At 36.3% G+C, this 13,030-nt stretch overlaps 1 protein-coding gene across 3 annotated transcripts; it reads left to right on the forward strand.

Annotated features, from left to right (window-relative positions):
* Positions 1-1,572: 1,572 nt before the first annotated feature.
* LOC131537990 (uncharacterized) lies at positions 1,573-12,583 on the forward strand. 3 transcript variants are annotated; one of them, XM_058771760.1, is made up of 16 exons: positions 1,573-1,869; positions 2,300-2,653; positions 2,743-3,099; positions 3,797-3,898; positions 4,053-4,139; positions 4,300-4,392; positions 4,581-4,649; positions 8,332-8,421; positions 8,815-8,967; positions 9,161-9,229; positions 9,488-9,583; positions 10,547-10,630; positions 10,851-10,946; positions 11,034-11,132; positions 11,264-11,301; positions 11,423-12,583. In XM_058771760.1, the coding sequence occupies exons 1-16, from the start codon at positions 1,809-1,811 to the stop codon at positions 11,561-11,563; spliced, it is 1,989 nt and encodes a 662-aa protein (XP_058627743.1). In that variant the 5' UTR covers positions 1,573-1,808; the 3' UTR covers positions 11,564-12,583. The 3 variants fall into 3 exon arrangements, with proteins under 3 accessions (XP_058627743.1, XP_058627744.1, XP_058627746.1); XM_058771761.1 differs by lacking the exon at positions 8,332-8,421; XM_058771763.1 differs by lacking the exon at positions 1,573-1,869 and having other exon boundaries at positions 2,582-2,653; positions 2,727-3,099; positions 11,423-12,582.
* Positions 12,584-13,030: the final 447 nt, after the last annotated feature.

Below are 13,030 nucleotides of genomic sequence, written 5' to 3' on the forward strand. Positions count from 1 at the left end.
AACCCCATAGAGAATCTATGGGGTATTGTCAAGAGGAAAATGAGAAACAAGAGACCAAAAAATGCAGATGAGCTGAAGGCCACTGTCAAAGAAACCTGGGCTTCCATACCACCTCAGCAGTGCCACAAACTGATCACCTCCATGCCATGCCGAATTGAGGCAGTAATTAAAGCAAAAGGAGCCCCTACCAAGTATTGAGTACATATACAGTAAATGAACATACTTTCTAGAAGGCCAACAATTCACTAAAAATGTTTTTTTTACTGGTCTTATGAAGTATTCTAATTTGTTGAGATAGTGAATTGGTGGGTTTTTGTTAAATGTGAGTCAAAATCATCACAATTAAAAGAACCAAAGACTTAAACTACTTCAGTCTGTGTGCATTGAATTGATCCAATACACGAGTTTCACAATTTGAGTTGAATTACTGAAATAAATGAACTTTTCCACGTCATTCTAATTTTTTGAGATGCACCTGTAAGTTCTGACACCACTTTGTCTGAGGTGGTTCTCAGTGTCCCACACCTGCTCCCATTCTACAATTGGTCACCATTTGCTCAGGATGTGATCATCCCAAATGGTCTACAAACAACATAACTGTTGACTTTCTTCTTCTCTATAATAATTAAGCCATTTTGGGAAATGAGCATGATCAAACATATTGTGGAGTGGAAGCTGGGTCGAGGTAGACTATAGATTCTTACAGTACTTATACCGCAAATATATATTCTTAAGGACATCAAAACCTAAAATAAAACTCCAGAAAGGTGTACAGTATGGGACCTTTAAGTTATCATTTTCATCAAGTTCATGCAAATTCATGCATGCAATTATTATAAATCAGATTGCTACAATATGCACTTCAGCTATTATTTCTTAAATCACACACACATTATCAGCATTATAAAAAAGCCACTTTCCTCATCTCATAGTTTGAAGAGTCGTTGTGGCTGTGAGCGACTGACTTTTCGGATCTTCTCCTCTCATCACTGTTCCTGCGATCCTGAAAAATAACAAAAAAGAAAACAGAATCAGACAAAAAGAGACAACAATATTTTTCAGGTAATATTACACTTCCATTCCTTTACATTATTAATCTTGCTAACCTTAGTTAATGCTCTGTGAACTAACATGAACAAACAATAAACAACTGTATTTTCATTAACTAACGTAAAGGAAGATTAGTTCATGTTAGTTAATACATTAATGCTTAATGAACCTTATTGTAAAGTGTTACCATTAATTTTAATAACATGTTAAGACTTGACACTTGCTGAGAATATTTAACTTTTATTTAAATGTTAATAATACATGTAACAGTAAAGCATACACCGAAATTAAAATAAAAAACGACCGTAAATGACCGCTACACATGAATAGAAATAACTTAAAACTTAAGCTGTAAATAAACTATATTCGTATATATTGTGATTGCAATGTGACAAGTCAAAAGCAGTAATTGGATTCTTGCTTGGAAATGTACATAATGAAACGTTTTCCAATTGTTTAATACTATATATTTTTACCAGGAATGCTATAAGTAATTAATGGGTTCACAGTTTTGTTTTATATAATTATGTATTACTACCATGTATTGTTTCAACCACATTTCCTGTTTACCAGGTGTACACTCACCAAAGTCTGCACTCATGCAAGCTCAGCTGCTGAACCACTTCCTCAAGAGACCGAAATTCACAAAAAGAAAAGCAAAACGGTTGTCTTTGTGCCGTACTTAGAGAACCATAAGAAATTGCTCATTTCTTATCATTTACACTGGAAATAATGAGAGTGCATTTTTTTTCGTCAGAATGCATTTTAAGATGCATTTCCTGCAGTGTGTTTTGATGCTCAACTTTGTAATATCTGATGGTATGTATTGTTTGTTTAGATTTAATGCTATAAATTTTCATCACTCTCGTTAAAGTTATATGACATTTAAAAGCAAAATGCCTTTTACATGGTAATCATGTGTCCTTTTTTAGCTAACCTTTCATCATTTAAGAGAGAACGTACATTTAAATGTCCATTTCCAGGGTGTACAGCGTGTGCCTGTTGTTTTGAACGGTGTTTAAAAGTACTTTCAAGACGCATGTGGTTTAAGAGGTCTGAGCACCCTAATGAATAATTACTGAGCCCCTCAGAAAACAACTTAAATTATATGCTTACGTGTGTCTTAAATTATAGCCTAATATTTCAAAAATTATTATTTTTATAAAACAATTCACGTAATTATTTATATTTAGGTCTATTGTAATTTTATAACAATACTTATATTTATTTCTCTCTCTCAAACACACAGATACCCTGGGGTTTATTGTTCGAGGTCCCTCTGGTCCTCTGGTTGTACCTCTGAGAGGTTCAGTCATTTTGCCCTGTTATGTTGAGACGTCTTTAGAAGCAGAAAAAGTGAAAGTTGTGTGGAAAAGAACAGACTCAGAGACTCTGGTTCATCTGTATCAAGATGGTGAGAGTCGAGCAGAGAGACAGCACAAAGATTATCGTGGTAGAGCTAATTTCTTTACTGATCAGATTCAACATGGAAACTTCTCCCTCCGTCTGGACGATCTGAGAGCTGAAGACAAAGGGGTTTACAGATGTAAGGTTTACAGTCAGCAGGTTGCAGGGAAAACTTTAGTTGAAATAAAAGATGTTGGTGAGTGTGAATCATTTCCTACATTGGAATTTAAAACAAAAACTAGGCTATATTTCATTCTGTAATATTTCAGCTGTTCTTTCTTCCAGAGCGTTTGCTAGTATCAGTATTGAATCGCTCCATACCTGCGTCTGTGGGTGAAGACGTTACTCTGAACTGCTCTGTAGACTCTCACATCACACCTGAACACATTGAAGAGGTTTCATGGAAGAAAACAGATGAAGATGAAGATATTCTGGTTTTGCTCTTCCTAAACAATAAGGCTTTATCAGATTCATCAGATGAGCGATACAGAGACAGAGTTGAGTTCTTCACTGCTGAAATCCCCAAAGGAAACTTCTCTCTCAGACTGAAGAGTGTCAGAACTGAGGATAAAGGAGTTTACATGTGTCAAGTGTTTGCTGGAGGACTCTCAGCCAATGCTACTGTAGTACTGGTGCAACTGGGTGAGTCACAGATAAATAAGAAAACAGTGTAAACCACACAAACTTGTGCTATTAACAATTTTATACTCTTTGAAGAAATGTTTATTCATAAATCTAAAGGGATCAATCGCAAAGTCCCAATTACAGGAGCCACTAAAGCGTTCCATACACAATAGTTTACAAAGGGCACCTCAAATAAACTTAATGTATATATAAACTTTCCAAACCTGGTAATGGATTTTGTTTTTGTTAAAAAAAAAAAAACAGGCCTATGCATTTTGTTGTAATAATAATTCATTTAAATTAATTTAATTTAATTAAAAATAATTTGATTTAAAATGTTTGCTACATTTGACTATTGAGAGATGTTTTGTTTGTATTGTGCAGTCAATAATTTTGGAAACTGTTGTATCAGTTGATAAATGCACAAAAAGACCTATGCAAACCTGTGTCCTGGAAAAATAATAATAATTGAGAACCATTTACCTAGACCTCCTTATGCCAGAGAGGTTCTTTGTTGATGTTTTGTTTTTGTAGCACCTTTTTTGACACACAAACATTCTACTTAGAACCCTAATCAAACCTTGTTTATCTAGAGTGGTACAGCAGCAAAAATTCTAAATATATTGGCTTACCCCAGAATTCAGTTCCTGAGTTCCATTTAGCTGTTTAGTTCCATACAGTGTCACACATTGTGTAACTGAAGTTTGTTTGACAGGTTTCTCTTGGCTACACACAACTGTGTTGATTCTCTGTATTATTGCATCTGTATCTGCACTTCTGCTTTGCTGGATTGTTTACTCCAGATCAGAAAATCCAGGTATGCTTATATCAGAAATAGGTTTCAAAAATGTATTCTACATTCTTTATTCTATATATGAAATTAAGATGATTTATATATATATATATATATATATATATATATATATTTATTATTAATTTCTAACTGGAGTTGTTATGTATCTTCATTGTAGAGACAAGGCTGTGTCTTCAAGTTTGTCTTTTCCTTTGCCCGTTTATTACTATGCTGTTGACTTCAATCATCTGGCATTTTATTGAAGGTATTTCATCAAGACTATTTTATCTGAGATCTATTACTAAATCCAACATAGACCTTACAACTTAATTCAGTTCTGTCTAAAATGTGTCTCTTAATTGATTTAGAATGGCTATACCAATTATATTTGTATATTTCTGAATCATCAAAATAATGTGTTTCAGGTTCTTTGTATGAGAGCATCTCTTGCTGTGTGCTCTATATTCTGGGGACATTGAGGTTGTATTGGGTTACACCATTAGCCACATATTTACCAGGTTGTTTTTTTAATTTTTTTATATAAATTGCTGTATAAAACTCATATATTCAGATTTTACATAATATCTGTGTCTACTGAGATTTGTCGTATCTATACATAAAGCTAAAAGGGATTAGACAAGTATTACTATTATTTGTCTTATTACTGTTTATGTTCTTTTCATGATTTTACAACATTTTTTTGCAGATAAAATCCTGAGGTATATCATGACTGCACATGTTGATCATGCAGCATTTATGACAGTGATGTCTTCAGGTAGATCTATACTATAAATAATCTGGAAACCTAAACTTAATTTATCCTTAGTTTAAGATTAGCCTATTCAGTTTATATATATATAATATATTGTGATGGGAGGAAGAATCACACGACAAGTTTGGCTCGATAAAGGCCCCGAAGGGTGCATTTATTGTGCAAGCTTGAGTGAATCCGTGTGTCCTGGGTGGGTCGAATTGTGCGCTGAAACCTGTGTCCTCCGTGGGTCTGAGTGCGATGGGTCCAGTGCTGTGCGGGTGGGTCCAGTGCTGTGCGGGTGGGTCCTGGCTGGCCGGTCACACACTGCTCTCTGTAGACAAAGCAAGAGGAATGTTATCAGGTGTGACTCGGCAGCCTTTAAGCTGGCGCTTGATTGGGCTCAGCTTTGACCGGCCAGCCCGTGCTGATGGCGTGCAGGTGTTCCTCATTCGTTTCCAGGGCGACGCTGACGAGAGCTCGGGACACGCGTCACAATATATATATATATATATATATATATATATTAGACAAAATATGTATATTAGTGCTGTCAAACGATTAATCGCATCCAAAATAAACATTTTTGTTTACATAATGTGTATACACTGTGTATATTTATATGTACAAACACATGCATGTGTATATTTAAGAAAAATATGTTAGGTTTATATATTAAATATATTTATATATAATATAAAATATAAGAATATAAATATATAAATGTAAATATTTTCAAAATATATACTGTATGTACAGTGGGGCAAAAAAGTATTTAGTCAGCCACCAATTGTGCAAGTTCTCCCACTTAAAAAGATGAGAGAGGCCTGTAATTTTCATCATAGGTATACCTCAACTATGAGAGACAAAATGAGAAAAAATTTGCTGGGCAACACGGACTTTCAACTCCCTCCAAAGATTTTCGATGGGGTTGAGATCTGGAGACTGGCTAGGCCACTCCAGGACCTTGAAATGCTTCTTATGAAGCCACTCCTTCGTCGCCCGGGCGGTGTGTTTGGGATCATTGTCATGCTGAAAGACCCAGCCACGTTTCATCTTCAATGCCCTTGCTGATGGAAGGAGGTTTTCACTCAAAATCTCACAATACATGGCCCCATTCATTCTTTTGTTTACACGGATCAGTCGTCCTGGTCCCTTTGCAGAAAAACAGCCCCAAAGCATGATGTTTCCACCCCCATGCTTCACAGTAGGTATGGTGTTCTTTGGATGCAACTCAGCATTCTTTCTCCTTCAAACACAACAAGTTGAGTTTTTACCAAAAAGTTCTATTTTGGTTTCATCTGACCATATGACATTCTCCCAATCCTCTTCTGGATCATCCAAATGCTCTCTAGCAAACTTCAGACGGGCCGGACATGTACTGGCTTAAGCAGGGGGACACGTCTGGCACTGCAGGATTTGAGTCCCTGGTGGCGCAGTGTGTTACTGATGGCAGCCTTTGTTACTTTGGTCCCAGCTCGCTGCAGGTCATTCACTAGGTCCCCCCGTGTGGTTCTGGGATTTTTGCTCACAGTTCTTGTGATCATTTTGACCCCACGGGGTGAGATCTTGCGTGGAGCCCCAGATCGAGGGAGATTATCAGTGGTCTTGTATGTCTTCCATTTTCTAATAATTGCTCCCACAGTTGATTTCTTCACACCAAGCTGCTTACCTATTGCAGATTCAGTCTTCCCAGCCTGGTGCAGGTCTACAATTTTGTTTCTGGTGTCCTTTGACAGCTCTTTGGTCTTGGCCATGGTGGAGTTTGGAGTTGGACTGTTTGAGGTTGTGGACAGGTGTCTTTTATACTGATAACAAGTTCAAACAGATTAATACAGGTAACGAGTGGAGGACAGAGGAGCCTCTTAAAGAAGAAGTTACAGGTCTGTGAGAGCCAGAAATCTTGCTTGTTTGTAGGTGACCAAATGAAGAGTTCAGATGCAAAACCCTCTAAATCCATCAGACTTCTTTTCTTTTAAATGAGCATTTTTTTTACCAGGCTCTTATGATCAGGCTGAGTAGTTTCGTTTTAAAGGTAATGATAAGGTAATTATCATTACTTCAACCTACACATAAAAAAAAAAAAAAAAAATCTTTCTCCTTACTTATTCCTTCCCTTGCTAGCTTGTACTTATTTAAACAATGCCTGAGACTTGGTGTTACAAGCACTTCCTTTGTCGAATTGCCTCTTCAAGATGAATCGCTTCATGTGTTCCCCAAATTGTAAGTCGCTTTGGATAAAAGCGTCTGCAAAATGACTAAATCTAAATCTAAATCTAATTAGTTCGTGAATAAAATAACTTTTTTTTCAAAAATCTCACTTTAGACAATCCATTGGTTTTTAACAAGTTAGATTTTCTTTTGCGTCAAAACCAGCTAAATCCACTTGTGCTTTTTTTTTTGCAAAAACCTCTAAATCCACCTCTTTGGGACAAGACAGTAAATAGGCCTAGTTGAAAAATCACTAAAGATGCAACTAGAAACCCTGTCTGAATACAGGCAAAAATCCCCCAAAAAAAAAAAAAAAAAAAAAAAAAAGAACAGATTCATACAGTATAACCACAATGGCACAAAATGGCAGCATGTTTATTTTAACAACAAAAAACAGACGTTTCACAAACAACCCAACATTAAAAATGCATTAAAATACATACATCTGGCATAACATCCATATGAGAGAGAAGAATGGCATCTTGTTTGACTTTGTCGTTTCTGAAATAGAGCTGTTGTTTGATGTATAATAAATCAGATTCCTTCAAAGTAACCGCATTGCACGAAAAACTGTTACGAATGCATGCTACACTTGAGACCGAGCCATTTCCACTGTATATACTTTATTTTGCCTTATAATGGACAGAGTTTTGAGGTAAATAACGTTTTCTTCTGCTATTTAATGTCAGTCTTTTATGTTAAAAATCTCAATCTGAATCTGAATCTAAAACAATCTTCACAGAAAACCCGGCTCCTCAGCGCGCCGCTATATTGAAACCGCTCGAAATCCGAAATCATATGATTCGAGTCGCGCCTTCTGATTGGTTCTCGGAACATAGCGAGTTTTGCTGCCAAAGGGAAGTGGCGTTTAGAGGCTTTTGCCAACAAACCGATATTTCTGAATGGGTTGATGCTGGGATTTAGAGGATTTGAAGCGAAAATATTTGTTGAACGTGTACTATGTGCAGTAAGCATTCGCTCAATGTCATTCTCATTTTTGACGGAGGTGGCGTTTAGCGGCTTTTGCATCTGAACTCTTCAAATACTTATTTTACCGAGGAATTTACCAATTAATTCTTTAAAAATCCTACAATGTGATTTTCTGGATTTCCCCCTAATTTTGTCTCTCATAGTTGAGGTATACCTATGATGAAAATTACAGGCCTCTCTCATCTTTTTAAGTGGGAGAACTTGCACAATTGGCTGACTAAATACTTTTTTGCCCCACTGTATGTGTGTGTATATATAGCCTACATAATAAAACATACACAGTACACATACATATATTATGTAAACAAAAACTTTTATTTTGGATGAGATTAATCGCGATTAATCGTTTGACAGCACTAATATATATATATACACACACATGTAGACATTAGTGCTGTGTGTGTATATATATAACGGAACGAGAGAAAAAGTTACGTTTTTTTTTACAGTGCACGATAGTGAAATATACCATTAAGTTTAAACTAATACTTTATGTCTGTGTCAGTACTTTTAGCTGAACATTTTGAAAACAGCAGAGTCATCAGAACAGTCACCATCAGTTTAATTGTCCTGATGTGTCTTCTCTTCATTATACGTGAGTGATCGTCCATAATGGAGCATCCACAAGATGAGGATATCTTGTTTTAATGCATTGTTGAAGACACAACATTCACAGATTTTTTTTTTCATACAGCATTTTAAACAAGGAAACTTATTTTAACTCCCAATTAATTTCACTACAATCTAGAACAATTAGCATATTTCACCTTTTTGAAATAATTTACACAACCACTTAATTCACATTGTTCTTGGTGATTTATGACCATAGAAAATTATTTAACATGTTCAAAACTGACATTCAAACAATGCTTCTTTAGGACATTTATTGTATATATCTTATTGTAGATATGCAGTAAGTGTGAAATATATTTGTTTTAGATTTATGTTGATACTGAATTCACACTTTTTTTTCTTTCTTTTTTTATAGAATTGGCTGAAGAGAAGTTGCTGTCATGCTCTGGAGAGTTAAGGAGAAGGATGTACAGAAAAGTTCGATTCTTTGTTGGCACTTGTAGCTTTTCATGGCTGCCTTCATTACAGCTCGCCCTTCTGCTCTACACTCAGTTTCCCACCGATAAAGGTAAACAAGAACATTTTAAAACTTGAGCAGATACTGAATGATAATTAGCTAATTAATATGCTTGAGGAATATTCAGTTTTGTCTGCTTCTTACACAGCATAAATAAAAGTGTAAGAAGAAGCTAGTCATGTAGTTATTGTGACAATTTATTACTTGACTCTAACTGCCTCTCTCTCTCTCTTTTTTTTTTAAGTGTTTATCATTACAGCTCTTCCAGTACTTCATTGGTTGCCTCATTTCTTTTTGAATAAAAATACATGCTGTAAGTATGAGAAATTTATATTTTGCTCTATTATGACTGCAGAAATTAATCAGTAGATGGGCATACAATAAAAGTTTAAATATATGCATAACGTTAGTGTCTTTTTGTGACTTGAATGACTTGTGTTTTTCATGTGGTGGTCCTCAATAAAAAAATCAGTTTCCATCTATATTAGTTGTTTCACAAGTCACAGTTTCACTCAGTTAGTAACTATTTTTATTCTTGAGCATGTTTTCACTGTTTCTTTTGTCTTTTCAGGTCTGCGTTGTCTGTACTATTTAATATGGTTAATGATGATTGGGATGAGTGGAGCAATGGTGTATTTTTACATTGTGCTCTTGAGAAATGAAAAAGGTATGAATATATTTCCAATATTTAAAGATATTAAAAAATTTAAACCATATTTGTTTTAATTATAAAAATTTAAGTGTACATCTGTTCATATTTAACATTGGTATAATTGGTATCGGTATAATATAAAATAATTTGAAGTTTTCTTACACGCACACACACACACACACACACACATACACACATATATATATATATATATATATATATGTATTGTGACGGATCGGTGGCCCTCCCCCTCATCATCATCACCACCCCGTCCCTTATTCGCCGCCCTTCACCAGGCTCCCGACTGGAGTGGGTGGATGAGAGGAGGGGCGTGGGATCAACGCAGGCTGGCGGCGTGTGATGAGGCACAGCTGGACTGAATGAAGCCTCATCACCGCCGCCGTTAAATGCCGAGCGCGCCTCTCCTCGAGAGACCGGTCTCTTCCCCCGTACATGCATGCACGCACGCTGGTGTCCTCGTGGGTTCAGGAAGGGTGCGTTGAGGGACGTCGCGCCACCGGAGATGTGAGCTGCAGAACCCGTATTACGGCCGTCGGGCCAGAATGCCGGGCCGTTCAAGTCCCGCCAAAGGCCGAGGAAAAAGAGGAAGAGCCGCCGGTCAGAAGAAGCCGCCTCCCCTCGTAACCGGACCAGAGCGGGAGCGCGTGCGGCCACCGGACTCCGACCCTTCCCCTTCTGAACACTGCCCTCCTTCACGAGCCCCGCAGCACAACGAGGACACCAGATTCCCCCGTTTTGTTGGACGCTTCTTCCCCTGGACACTTTATTTTATCATTTTTTGTTTAATAAAAGCCTCTCCGAGGCCTGACGCCACACCCACTGTGTCTGTCGTTGGCTCCTCCCGTCACAATATATATATGGATATAGATATAATAGAACCAGAGAGAAATAAATAAATAATTATGGGGAATAAATAAGACTTTGCTGCTTTTTAATAGAGACTTTTTTTATTTACAGATGATGCAGGACTGGTCTGTGTGGCAGGATTTGTTCAAGCCTTGTGGGTTCTTGCATTTTCTGAAGTCCCAGTCTATTATGAGAGTAAAGTACCGATCAGCTTCTTTCTTGTTCATGTGTTGTTTTTCAATCCTCCTATTTCATTCTCATCCACGAAGCTTAAGGTCTGGATAATTGTTGTGATTCTGCCGGGGATTATTATATTACAGCCAATCAGAAAACTGACACTGTGTCTAAAGTCATTAACTCATTCACTTATTCACAATTCCTTAACTAACAAAAATGTTTAACTCTGGCCTTACAGAGCTCCGCATGAGGAAAATTGTGTTCCTGTATGGATCAGCTGGTCTTGTTTTAGTAAACGTGGTTGCACTGATGACAGAACTGATAATGAAAGCAGGTAAGTGAACACAACATTTTAATGAGATTCCTAAGGTCATGTAGGATCAAAACGTACTATTTGTTTAAAATGAATCTTCTTCCACAGTTCATGGTGTACGTCTGGTGGGTGATTTGAGGGTCATTGTCTTTCCGTCTGAGTGGCTCTTCACTGTAGCACTGCTGATTTTATCCCTCATTGCATCCTGTGAGTATGACCTGAAATGGATTTTATCACTATATGTGGGAATCATCCATCATGCTGTCTTTGCTCTATGCATTAACTGAGGCTGATCATTTGTAGCTAATCTTCATATCTTTTCCTCTCTCACATCTCAGGTAAACCTCTCAACACCGAGTCTCAGGAGGCTTCTCAGGTGAGTTTTTATGATTACATATGAATTTGGTTAATTAATACAATAATTTTAAATACACTGACATTTAAAGTGGACAACAATAGAAAGATGTCACGTAAATACGTTTTTCTTCTAATTGCAGATGTCGACACGTTATAATGGGACTCCTGGTACAAAGCATGCCAGTATAGATATGAACCAGACGACTGGTGAATCCGCTGAAATGGAAACTCTGAGTAAAGCTGTGGACAGTGAGGAGCATCAAGAAGAGGAGATCAACTAACAGCAAAGTGAACTGCACTTTCTAAAAGATCTGACTGAACTTTTCTCACTGGGCAGAGGGTTTTTAATGGTATGAGACATTTCTGAGGGTAAGACAATCGAACATGCCATTTTTTTTTTTTGTCTGCATAACTAGCAGATTAGGTGCACGTCATCATATCGAGCTGGATTATTTTTTTATATCTGCGATGTTGTGCCATTGATATTGTGGTATGTTGTTTGTGGCTGCCAAACTATACTGAATACTACTTTGAAGTGACTTAAGTGCTTGAAGTGACTCAGAAATTGTTTATACCCTCAAACTTTTATATTTGCGTGCATTTAATATTTTACATGTAATATACATGTAATATATATGTAAATTATTTAATTTATGTAATTTGTTAAAATAGGCTATGTACTTTCACATCTTTGTTCTTATGTTATTGCTGACTTTTCTTTTAAAGTGCTTGGAGCACTTACAACAATATTAACTAAAGTAATCAGCATTTTTTTTTTTTTTTTTGAGTATACTAAAATGGGTATTATTGAGGAATGTTGTATTTTACTGTAACTGCATTGTGACTCTCTTTCAAGGGTTAGGTGTATGTTCCTGGCTAGAGTAAGCTGCGAAGTGGATCCAGAGTTGAATGTATAGCATAATATGCTCTTCTGTTGCTTTTTTCCACTGACATTTTCTGTGAAACAAGTTCTACCTTTTCATTCTCTGTGAGATGTTTGTTTATGCACATTCACTTCTGACAAGATTAATGATATTCTGCCTTATTCTTCTGATAAATCTGTGTAAGATATCATCTTAAATGTAAGAAGACATTTGTTATACATGATATTGTTATACACGGGTTTATTTTATTATTCAGGAGTATTTTGAAATGTGTTTTTTTCTGATATTTTTTATTTGTTATATTTTTGTCCCGAGCACATGATCTCATGTAGTAGTGATCTGCATCTCTTGAGAGGTACGTTAGCTCTGTAAATGACAATAAATATTTTGTAAGAAAGTACAACTTTCTCCAAGAATGTGATTTCCACCTGACCCGACTCAGTATGCTTTTTATTTTATTTTCATTTTTATATATATTTTTAATTTAATTATTTTTTTTATTATTATTATTTATTTTGTCTTGGATTGCTTTTTTGAATAATTCACTGACATTATAAAGTGTGTCTCAACGTTTATGCACACATGTGATGATCATGATGGTCTATTGCTCTGAGTGCAAATAATCCGACATAACGTGCTACTCTAAACAGATGAATCGAGGTTAGGTTTCAAATAGATTGTTTTAATAAATGTAATTTGTATGCGTACTGTATGTGTTCTTATGAGCTTGTTATGGCTGCGCGCCTCCAAGCGGCAGGCCTGATGATTTTGGACATTTTTATTTATTTTTTATTTTTTCTGCGCCAGCGGACACGTAATGTTGAGACAGAGAGACACGCTTTGATTATTAATATTAATTTGGTC

Source organism: Onychostoma macrolepis, chromosome 03 (genome assembly GCF_012432095.1).
Source record: "Onychostoma macrolepis isolate SWU-2019 chromosome 03, ASM1243209v1, whole genome shotgun sequence".
Lineage (NCBI taxonomy): Eukaryota > Metazoa > Chordata > Actinopteri > Cypriniformes > Cyprinidae > Onychostoma > Onychostoma macrolepis.

Coding starts and splice junctions, on each gene's coding strand:
- LOC131537990 (XM_058771760.1), top strand. CDS start 1,809: ATGCATTTTAAGATGCATTTCCTGCAGTGTGTTTTGATGCTCAACTTT. Junction 1,870..2,299: donor CAACTTTGTAATATCTGATG/GTATGTATTGTT, acceptor TCAAACACACAG/ATACCCTGGGGTTTATTGTT. Junction 4,140..4,299: donor CATCTGGCATTTTATTGAAG/GTATTTCATCAA, acceptor AATGTGTTTCAG/GTTCTTTGTATGAGAGCATC.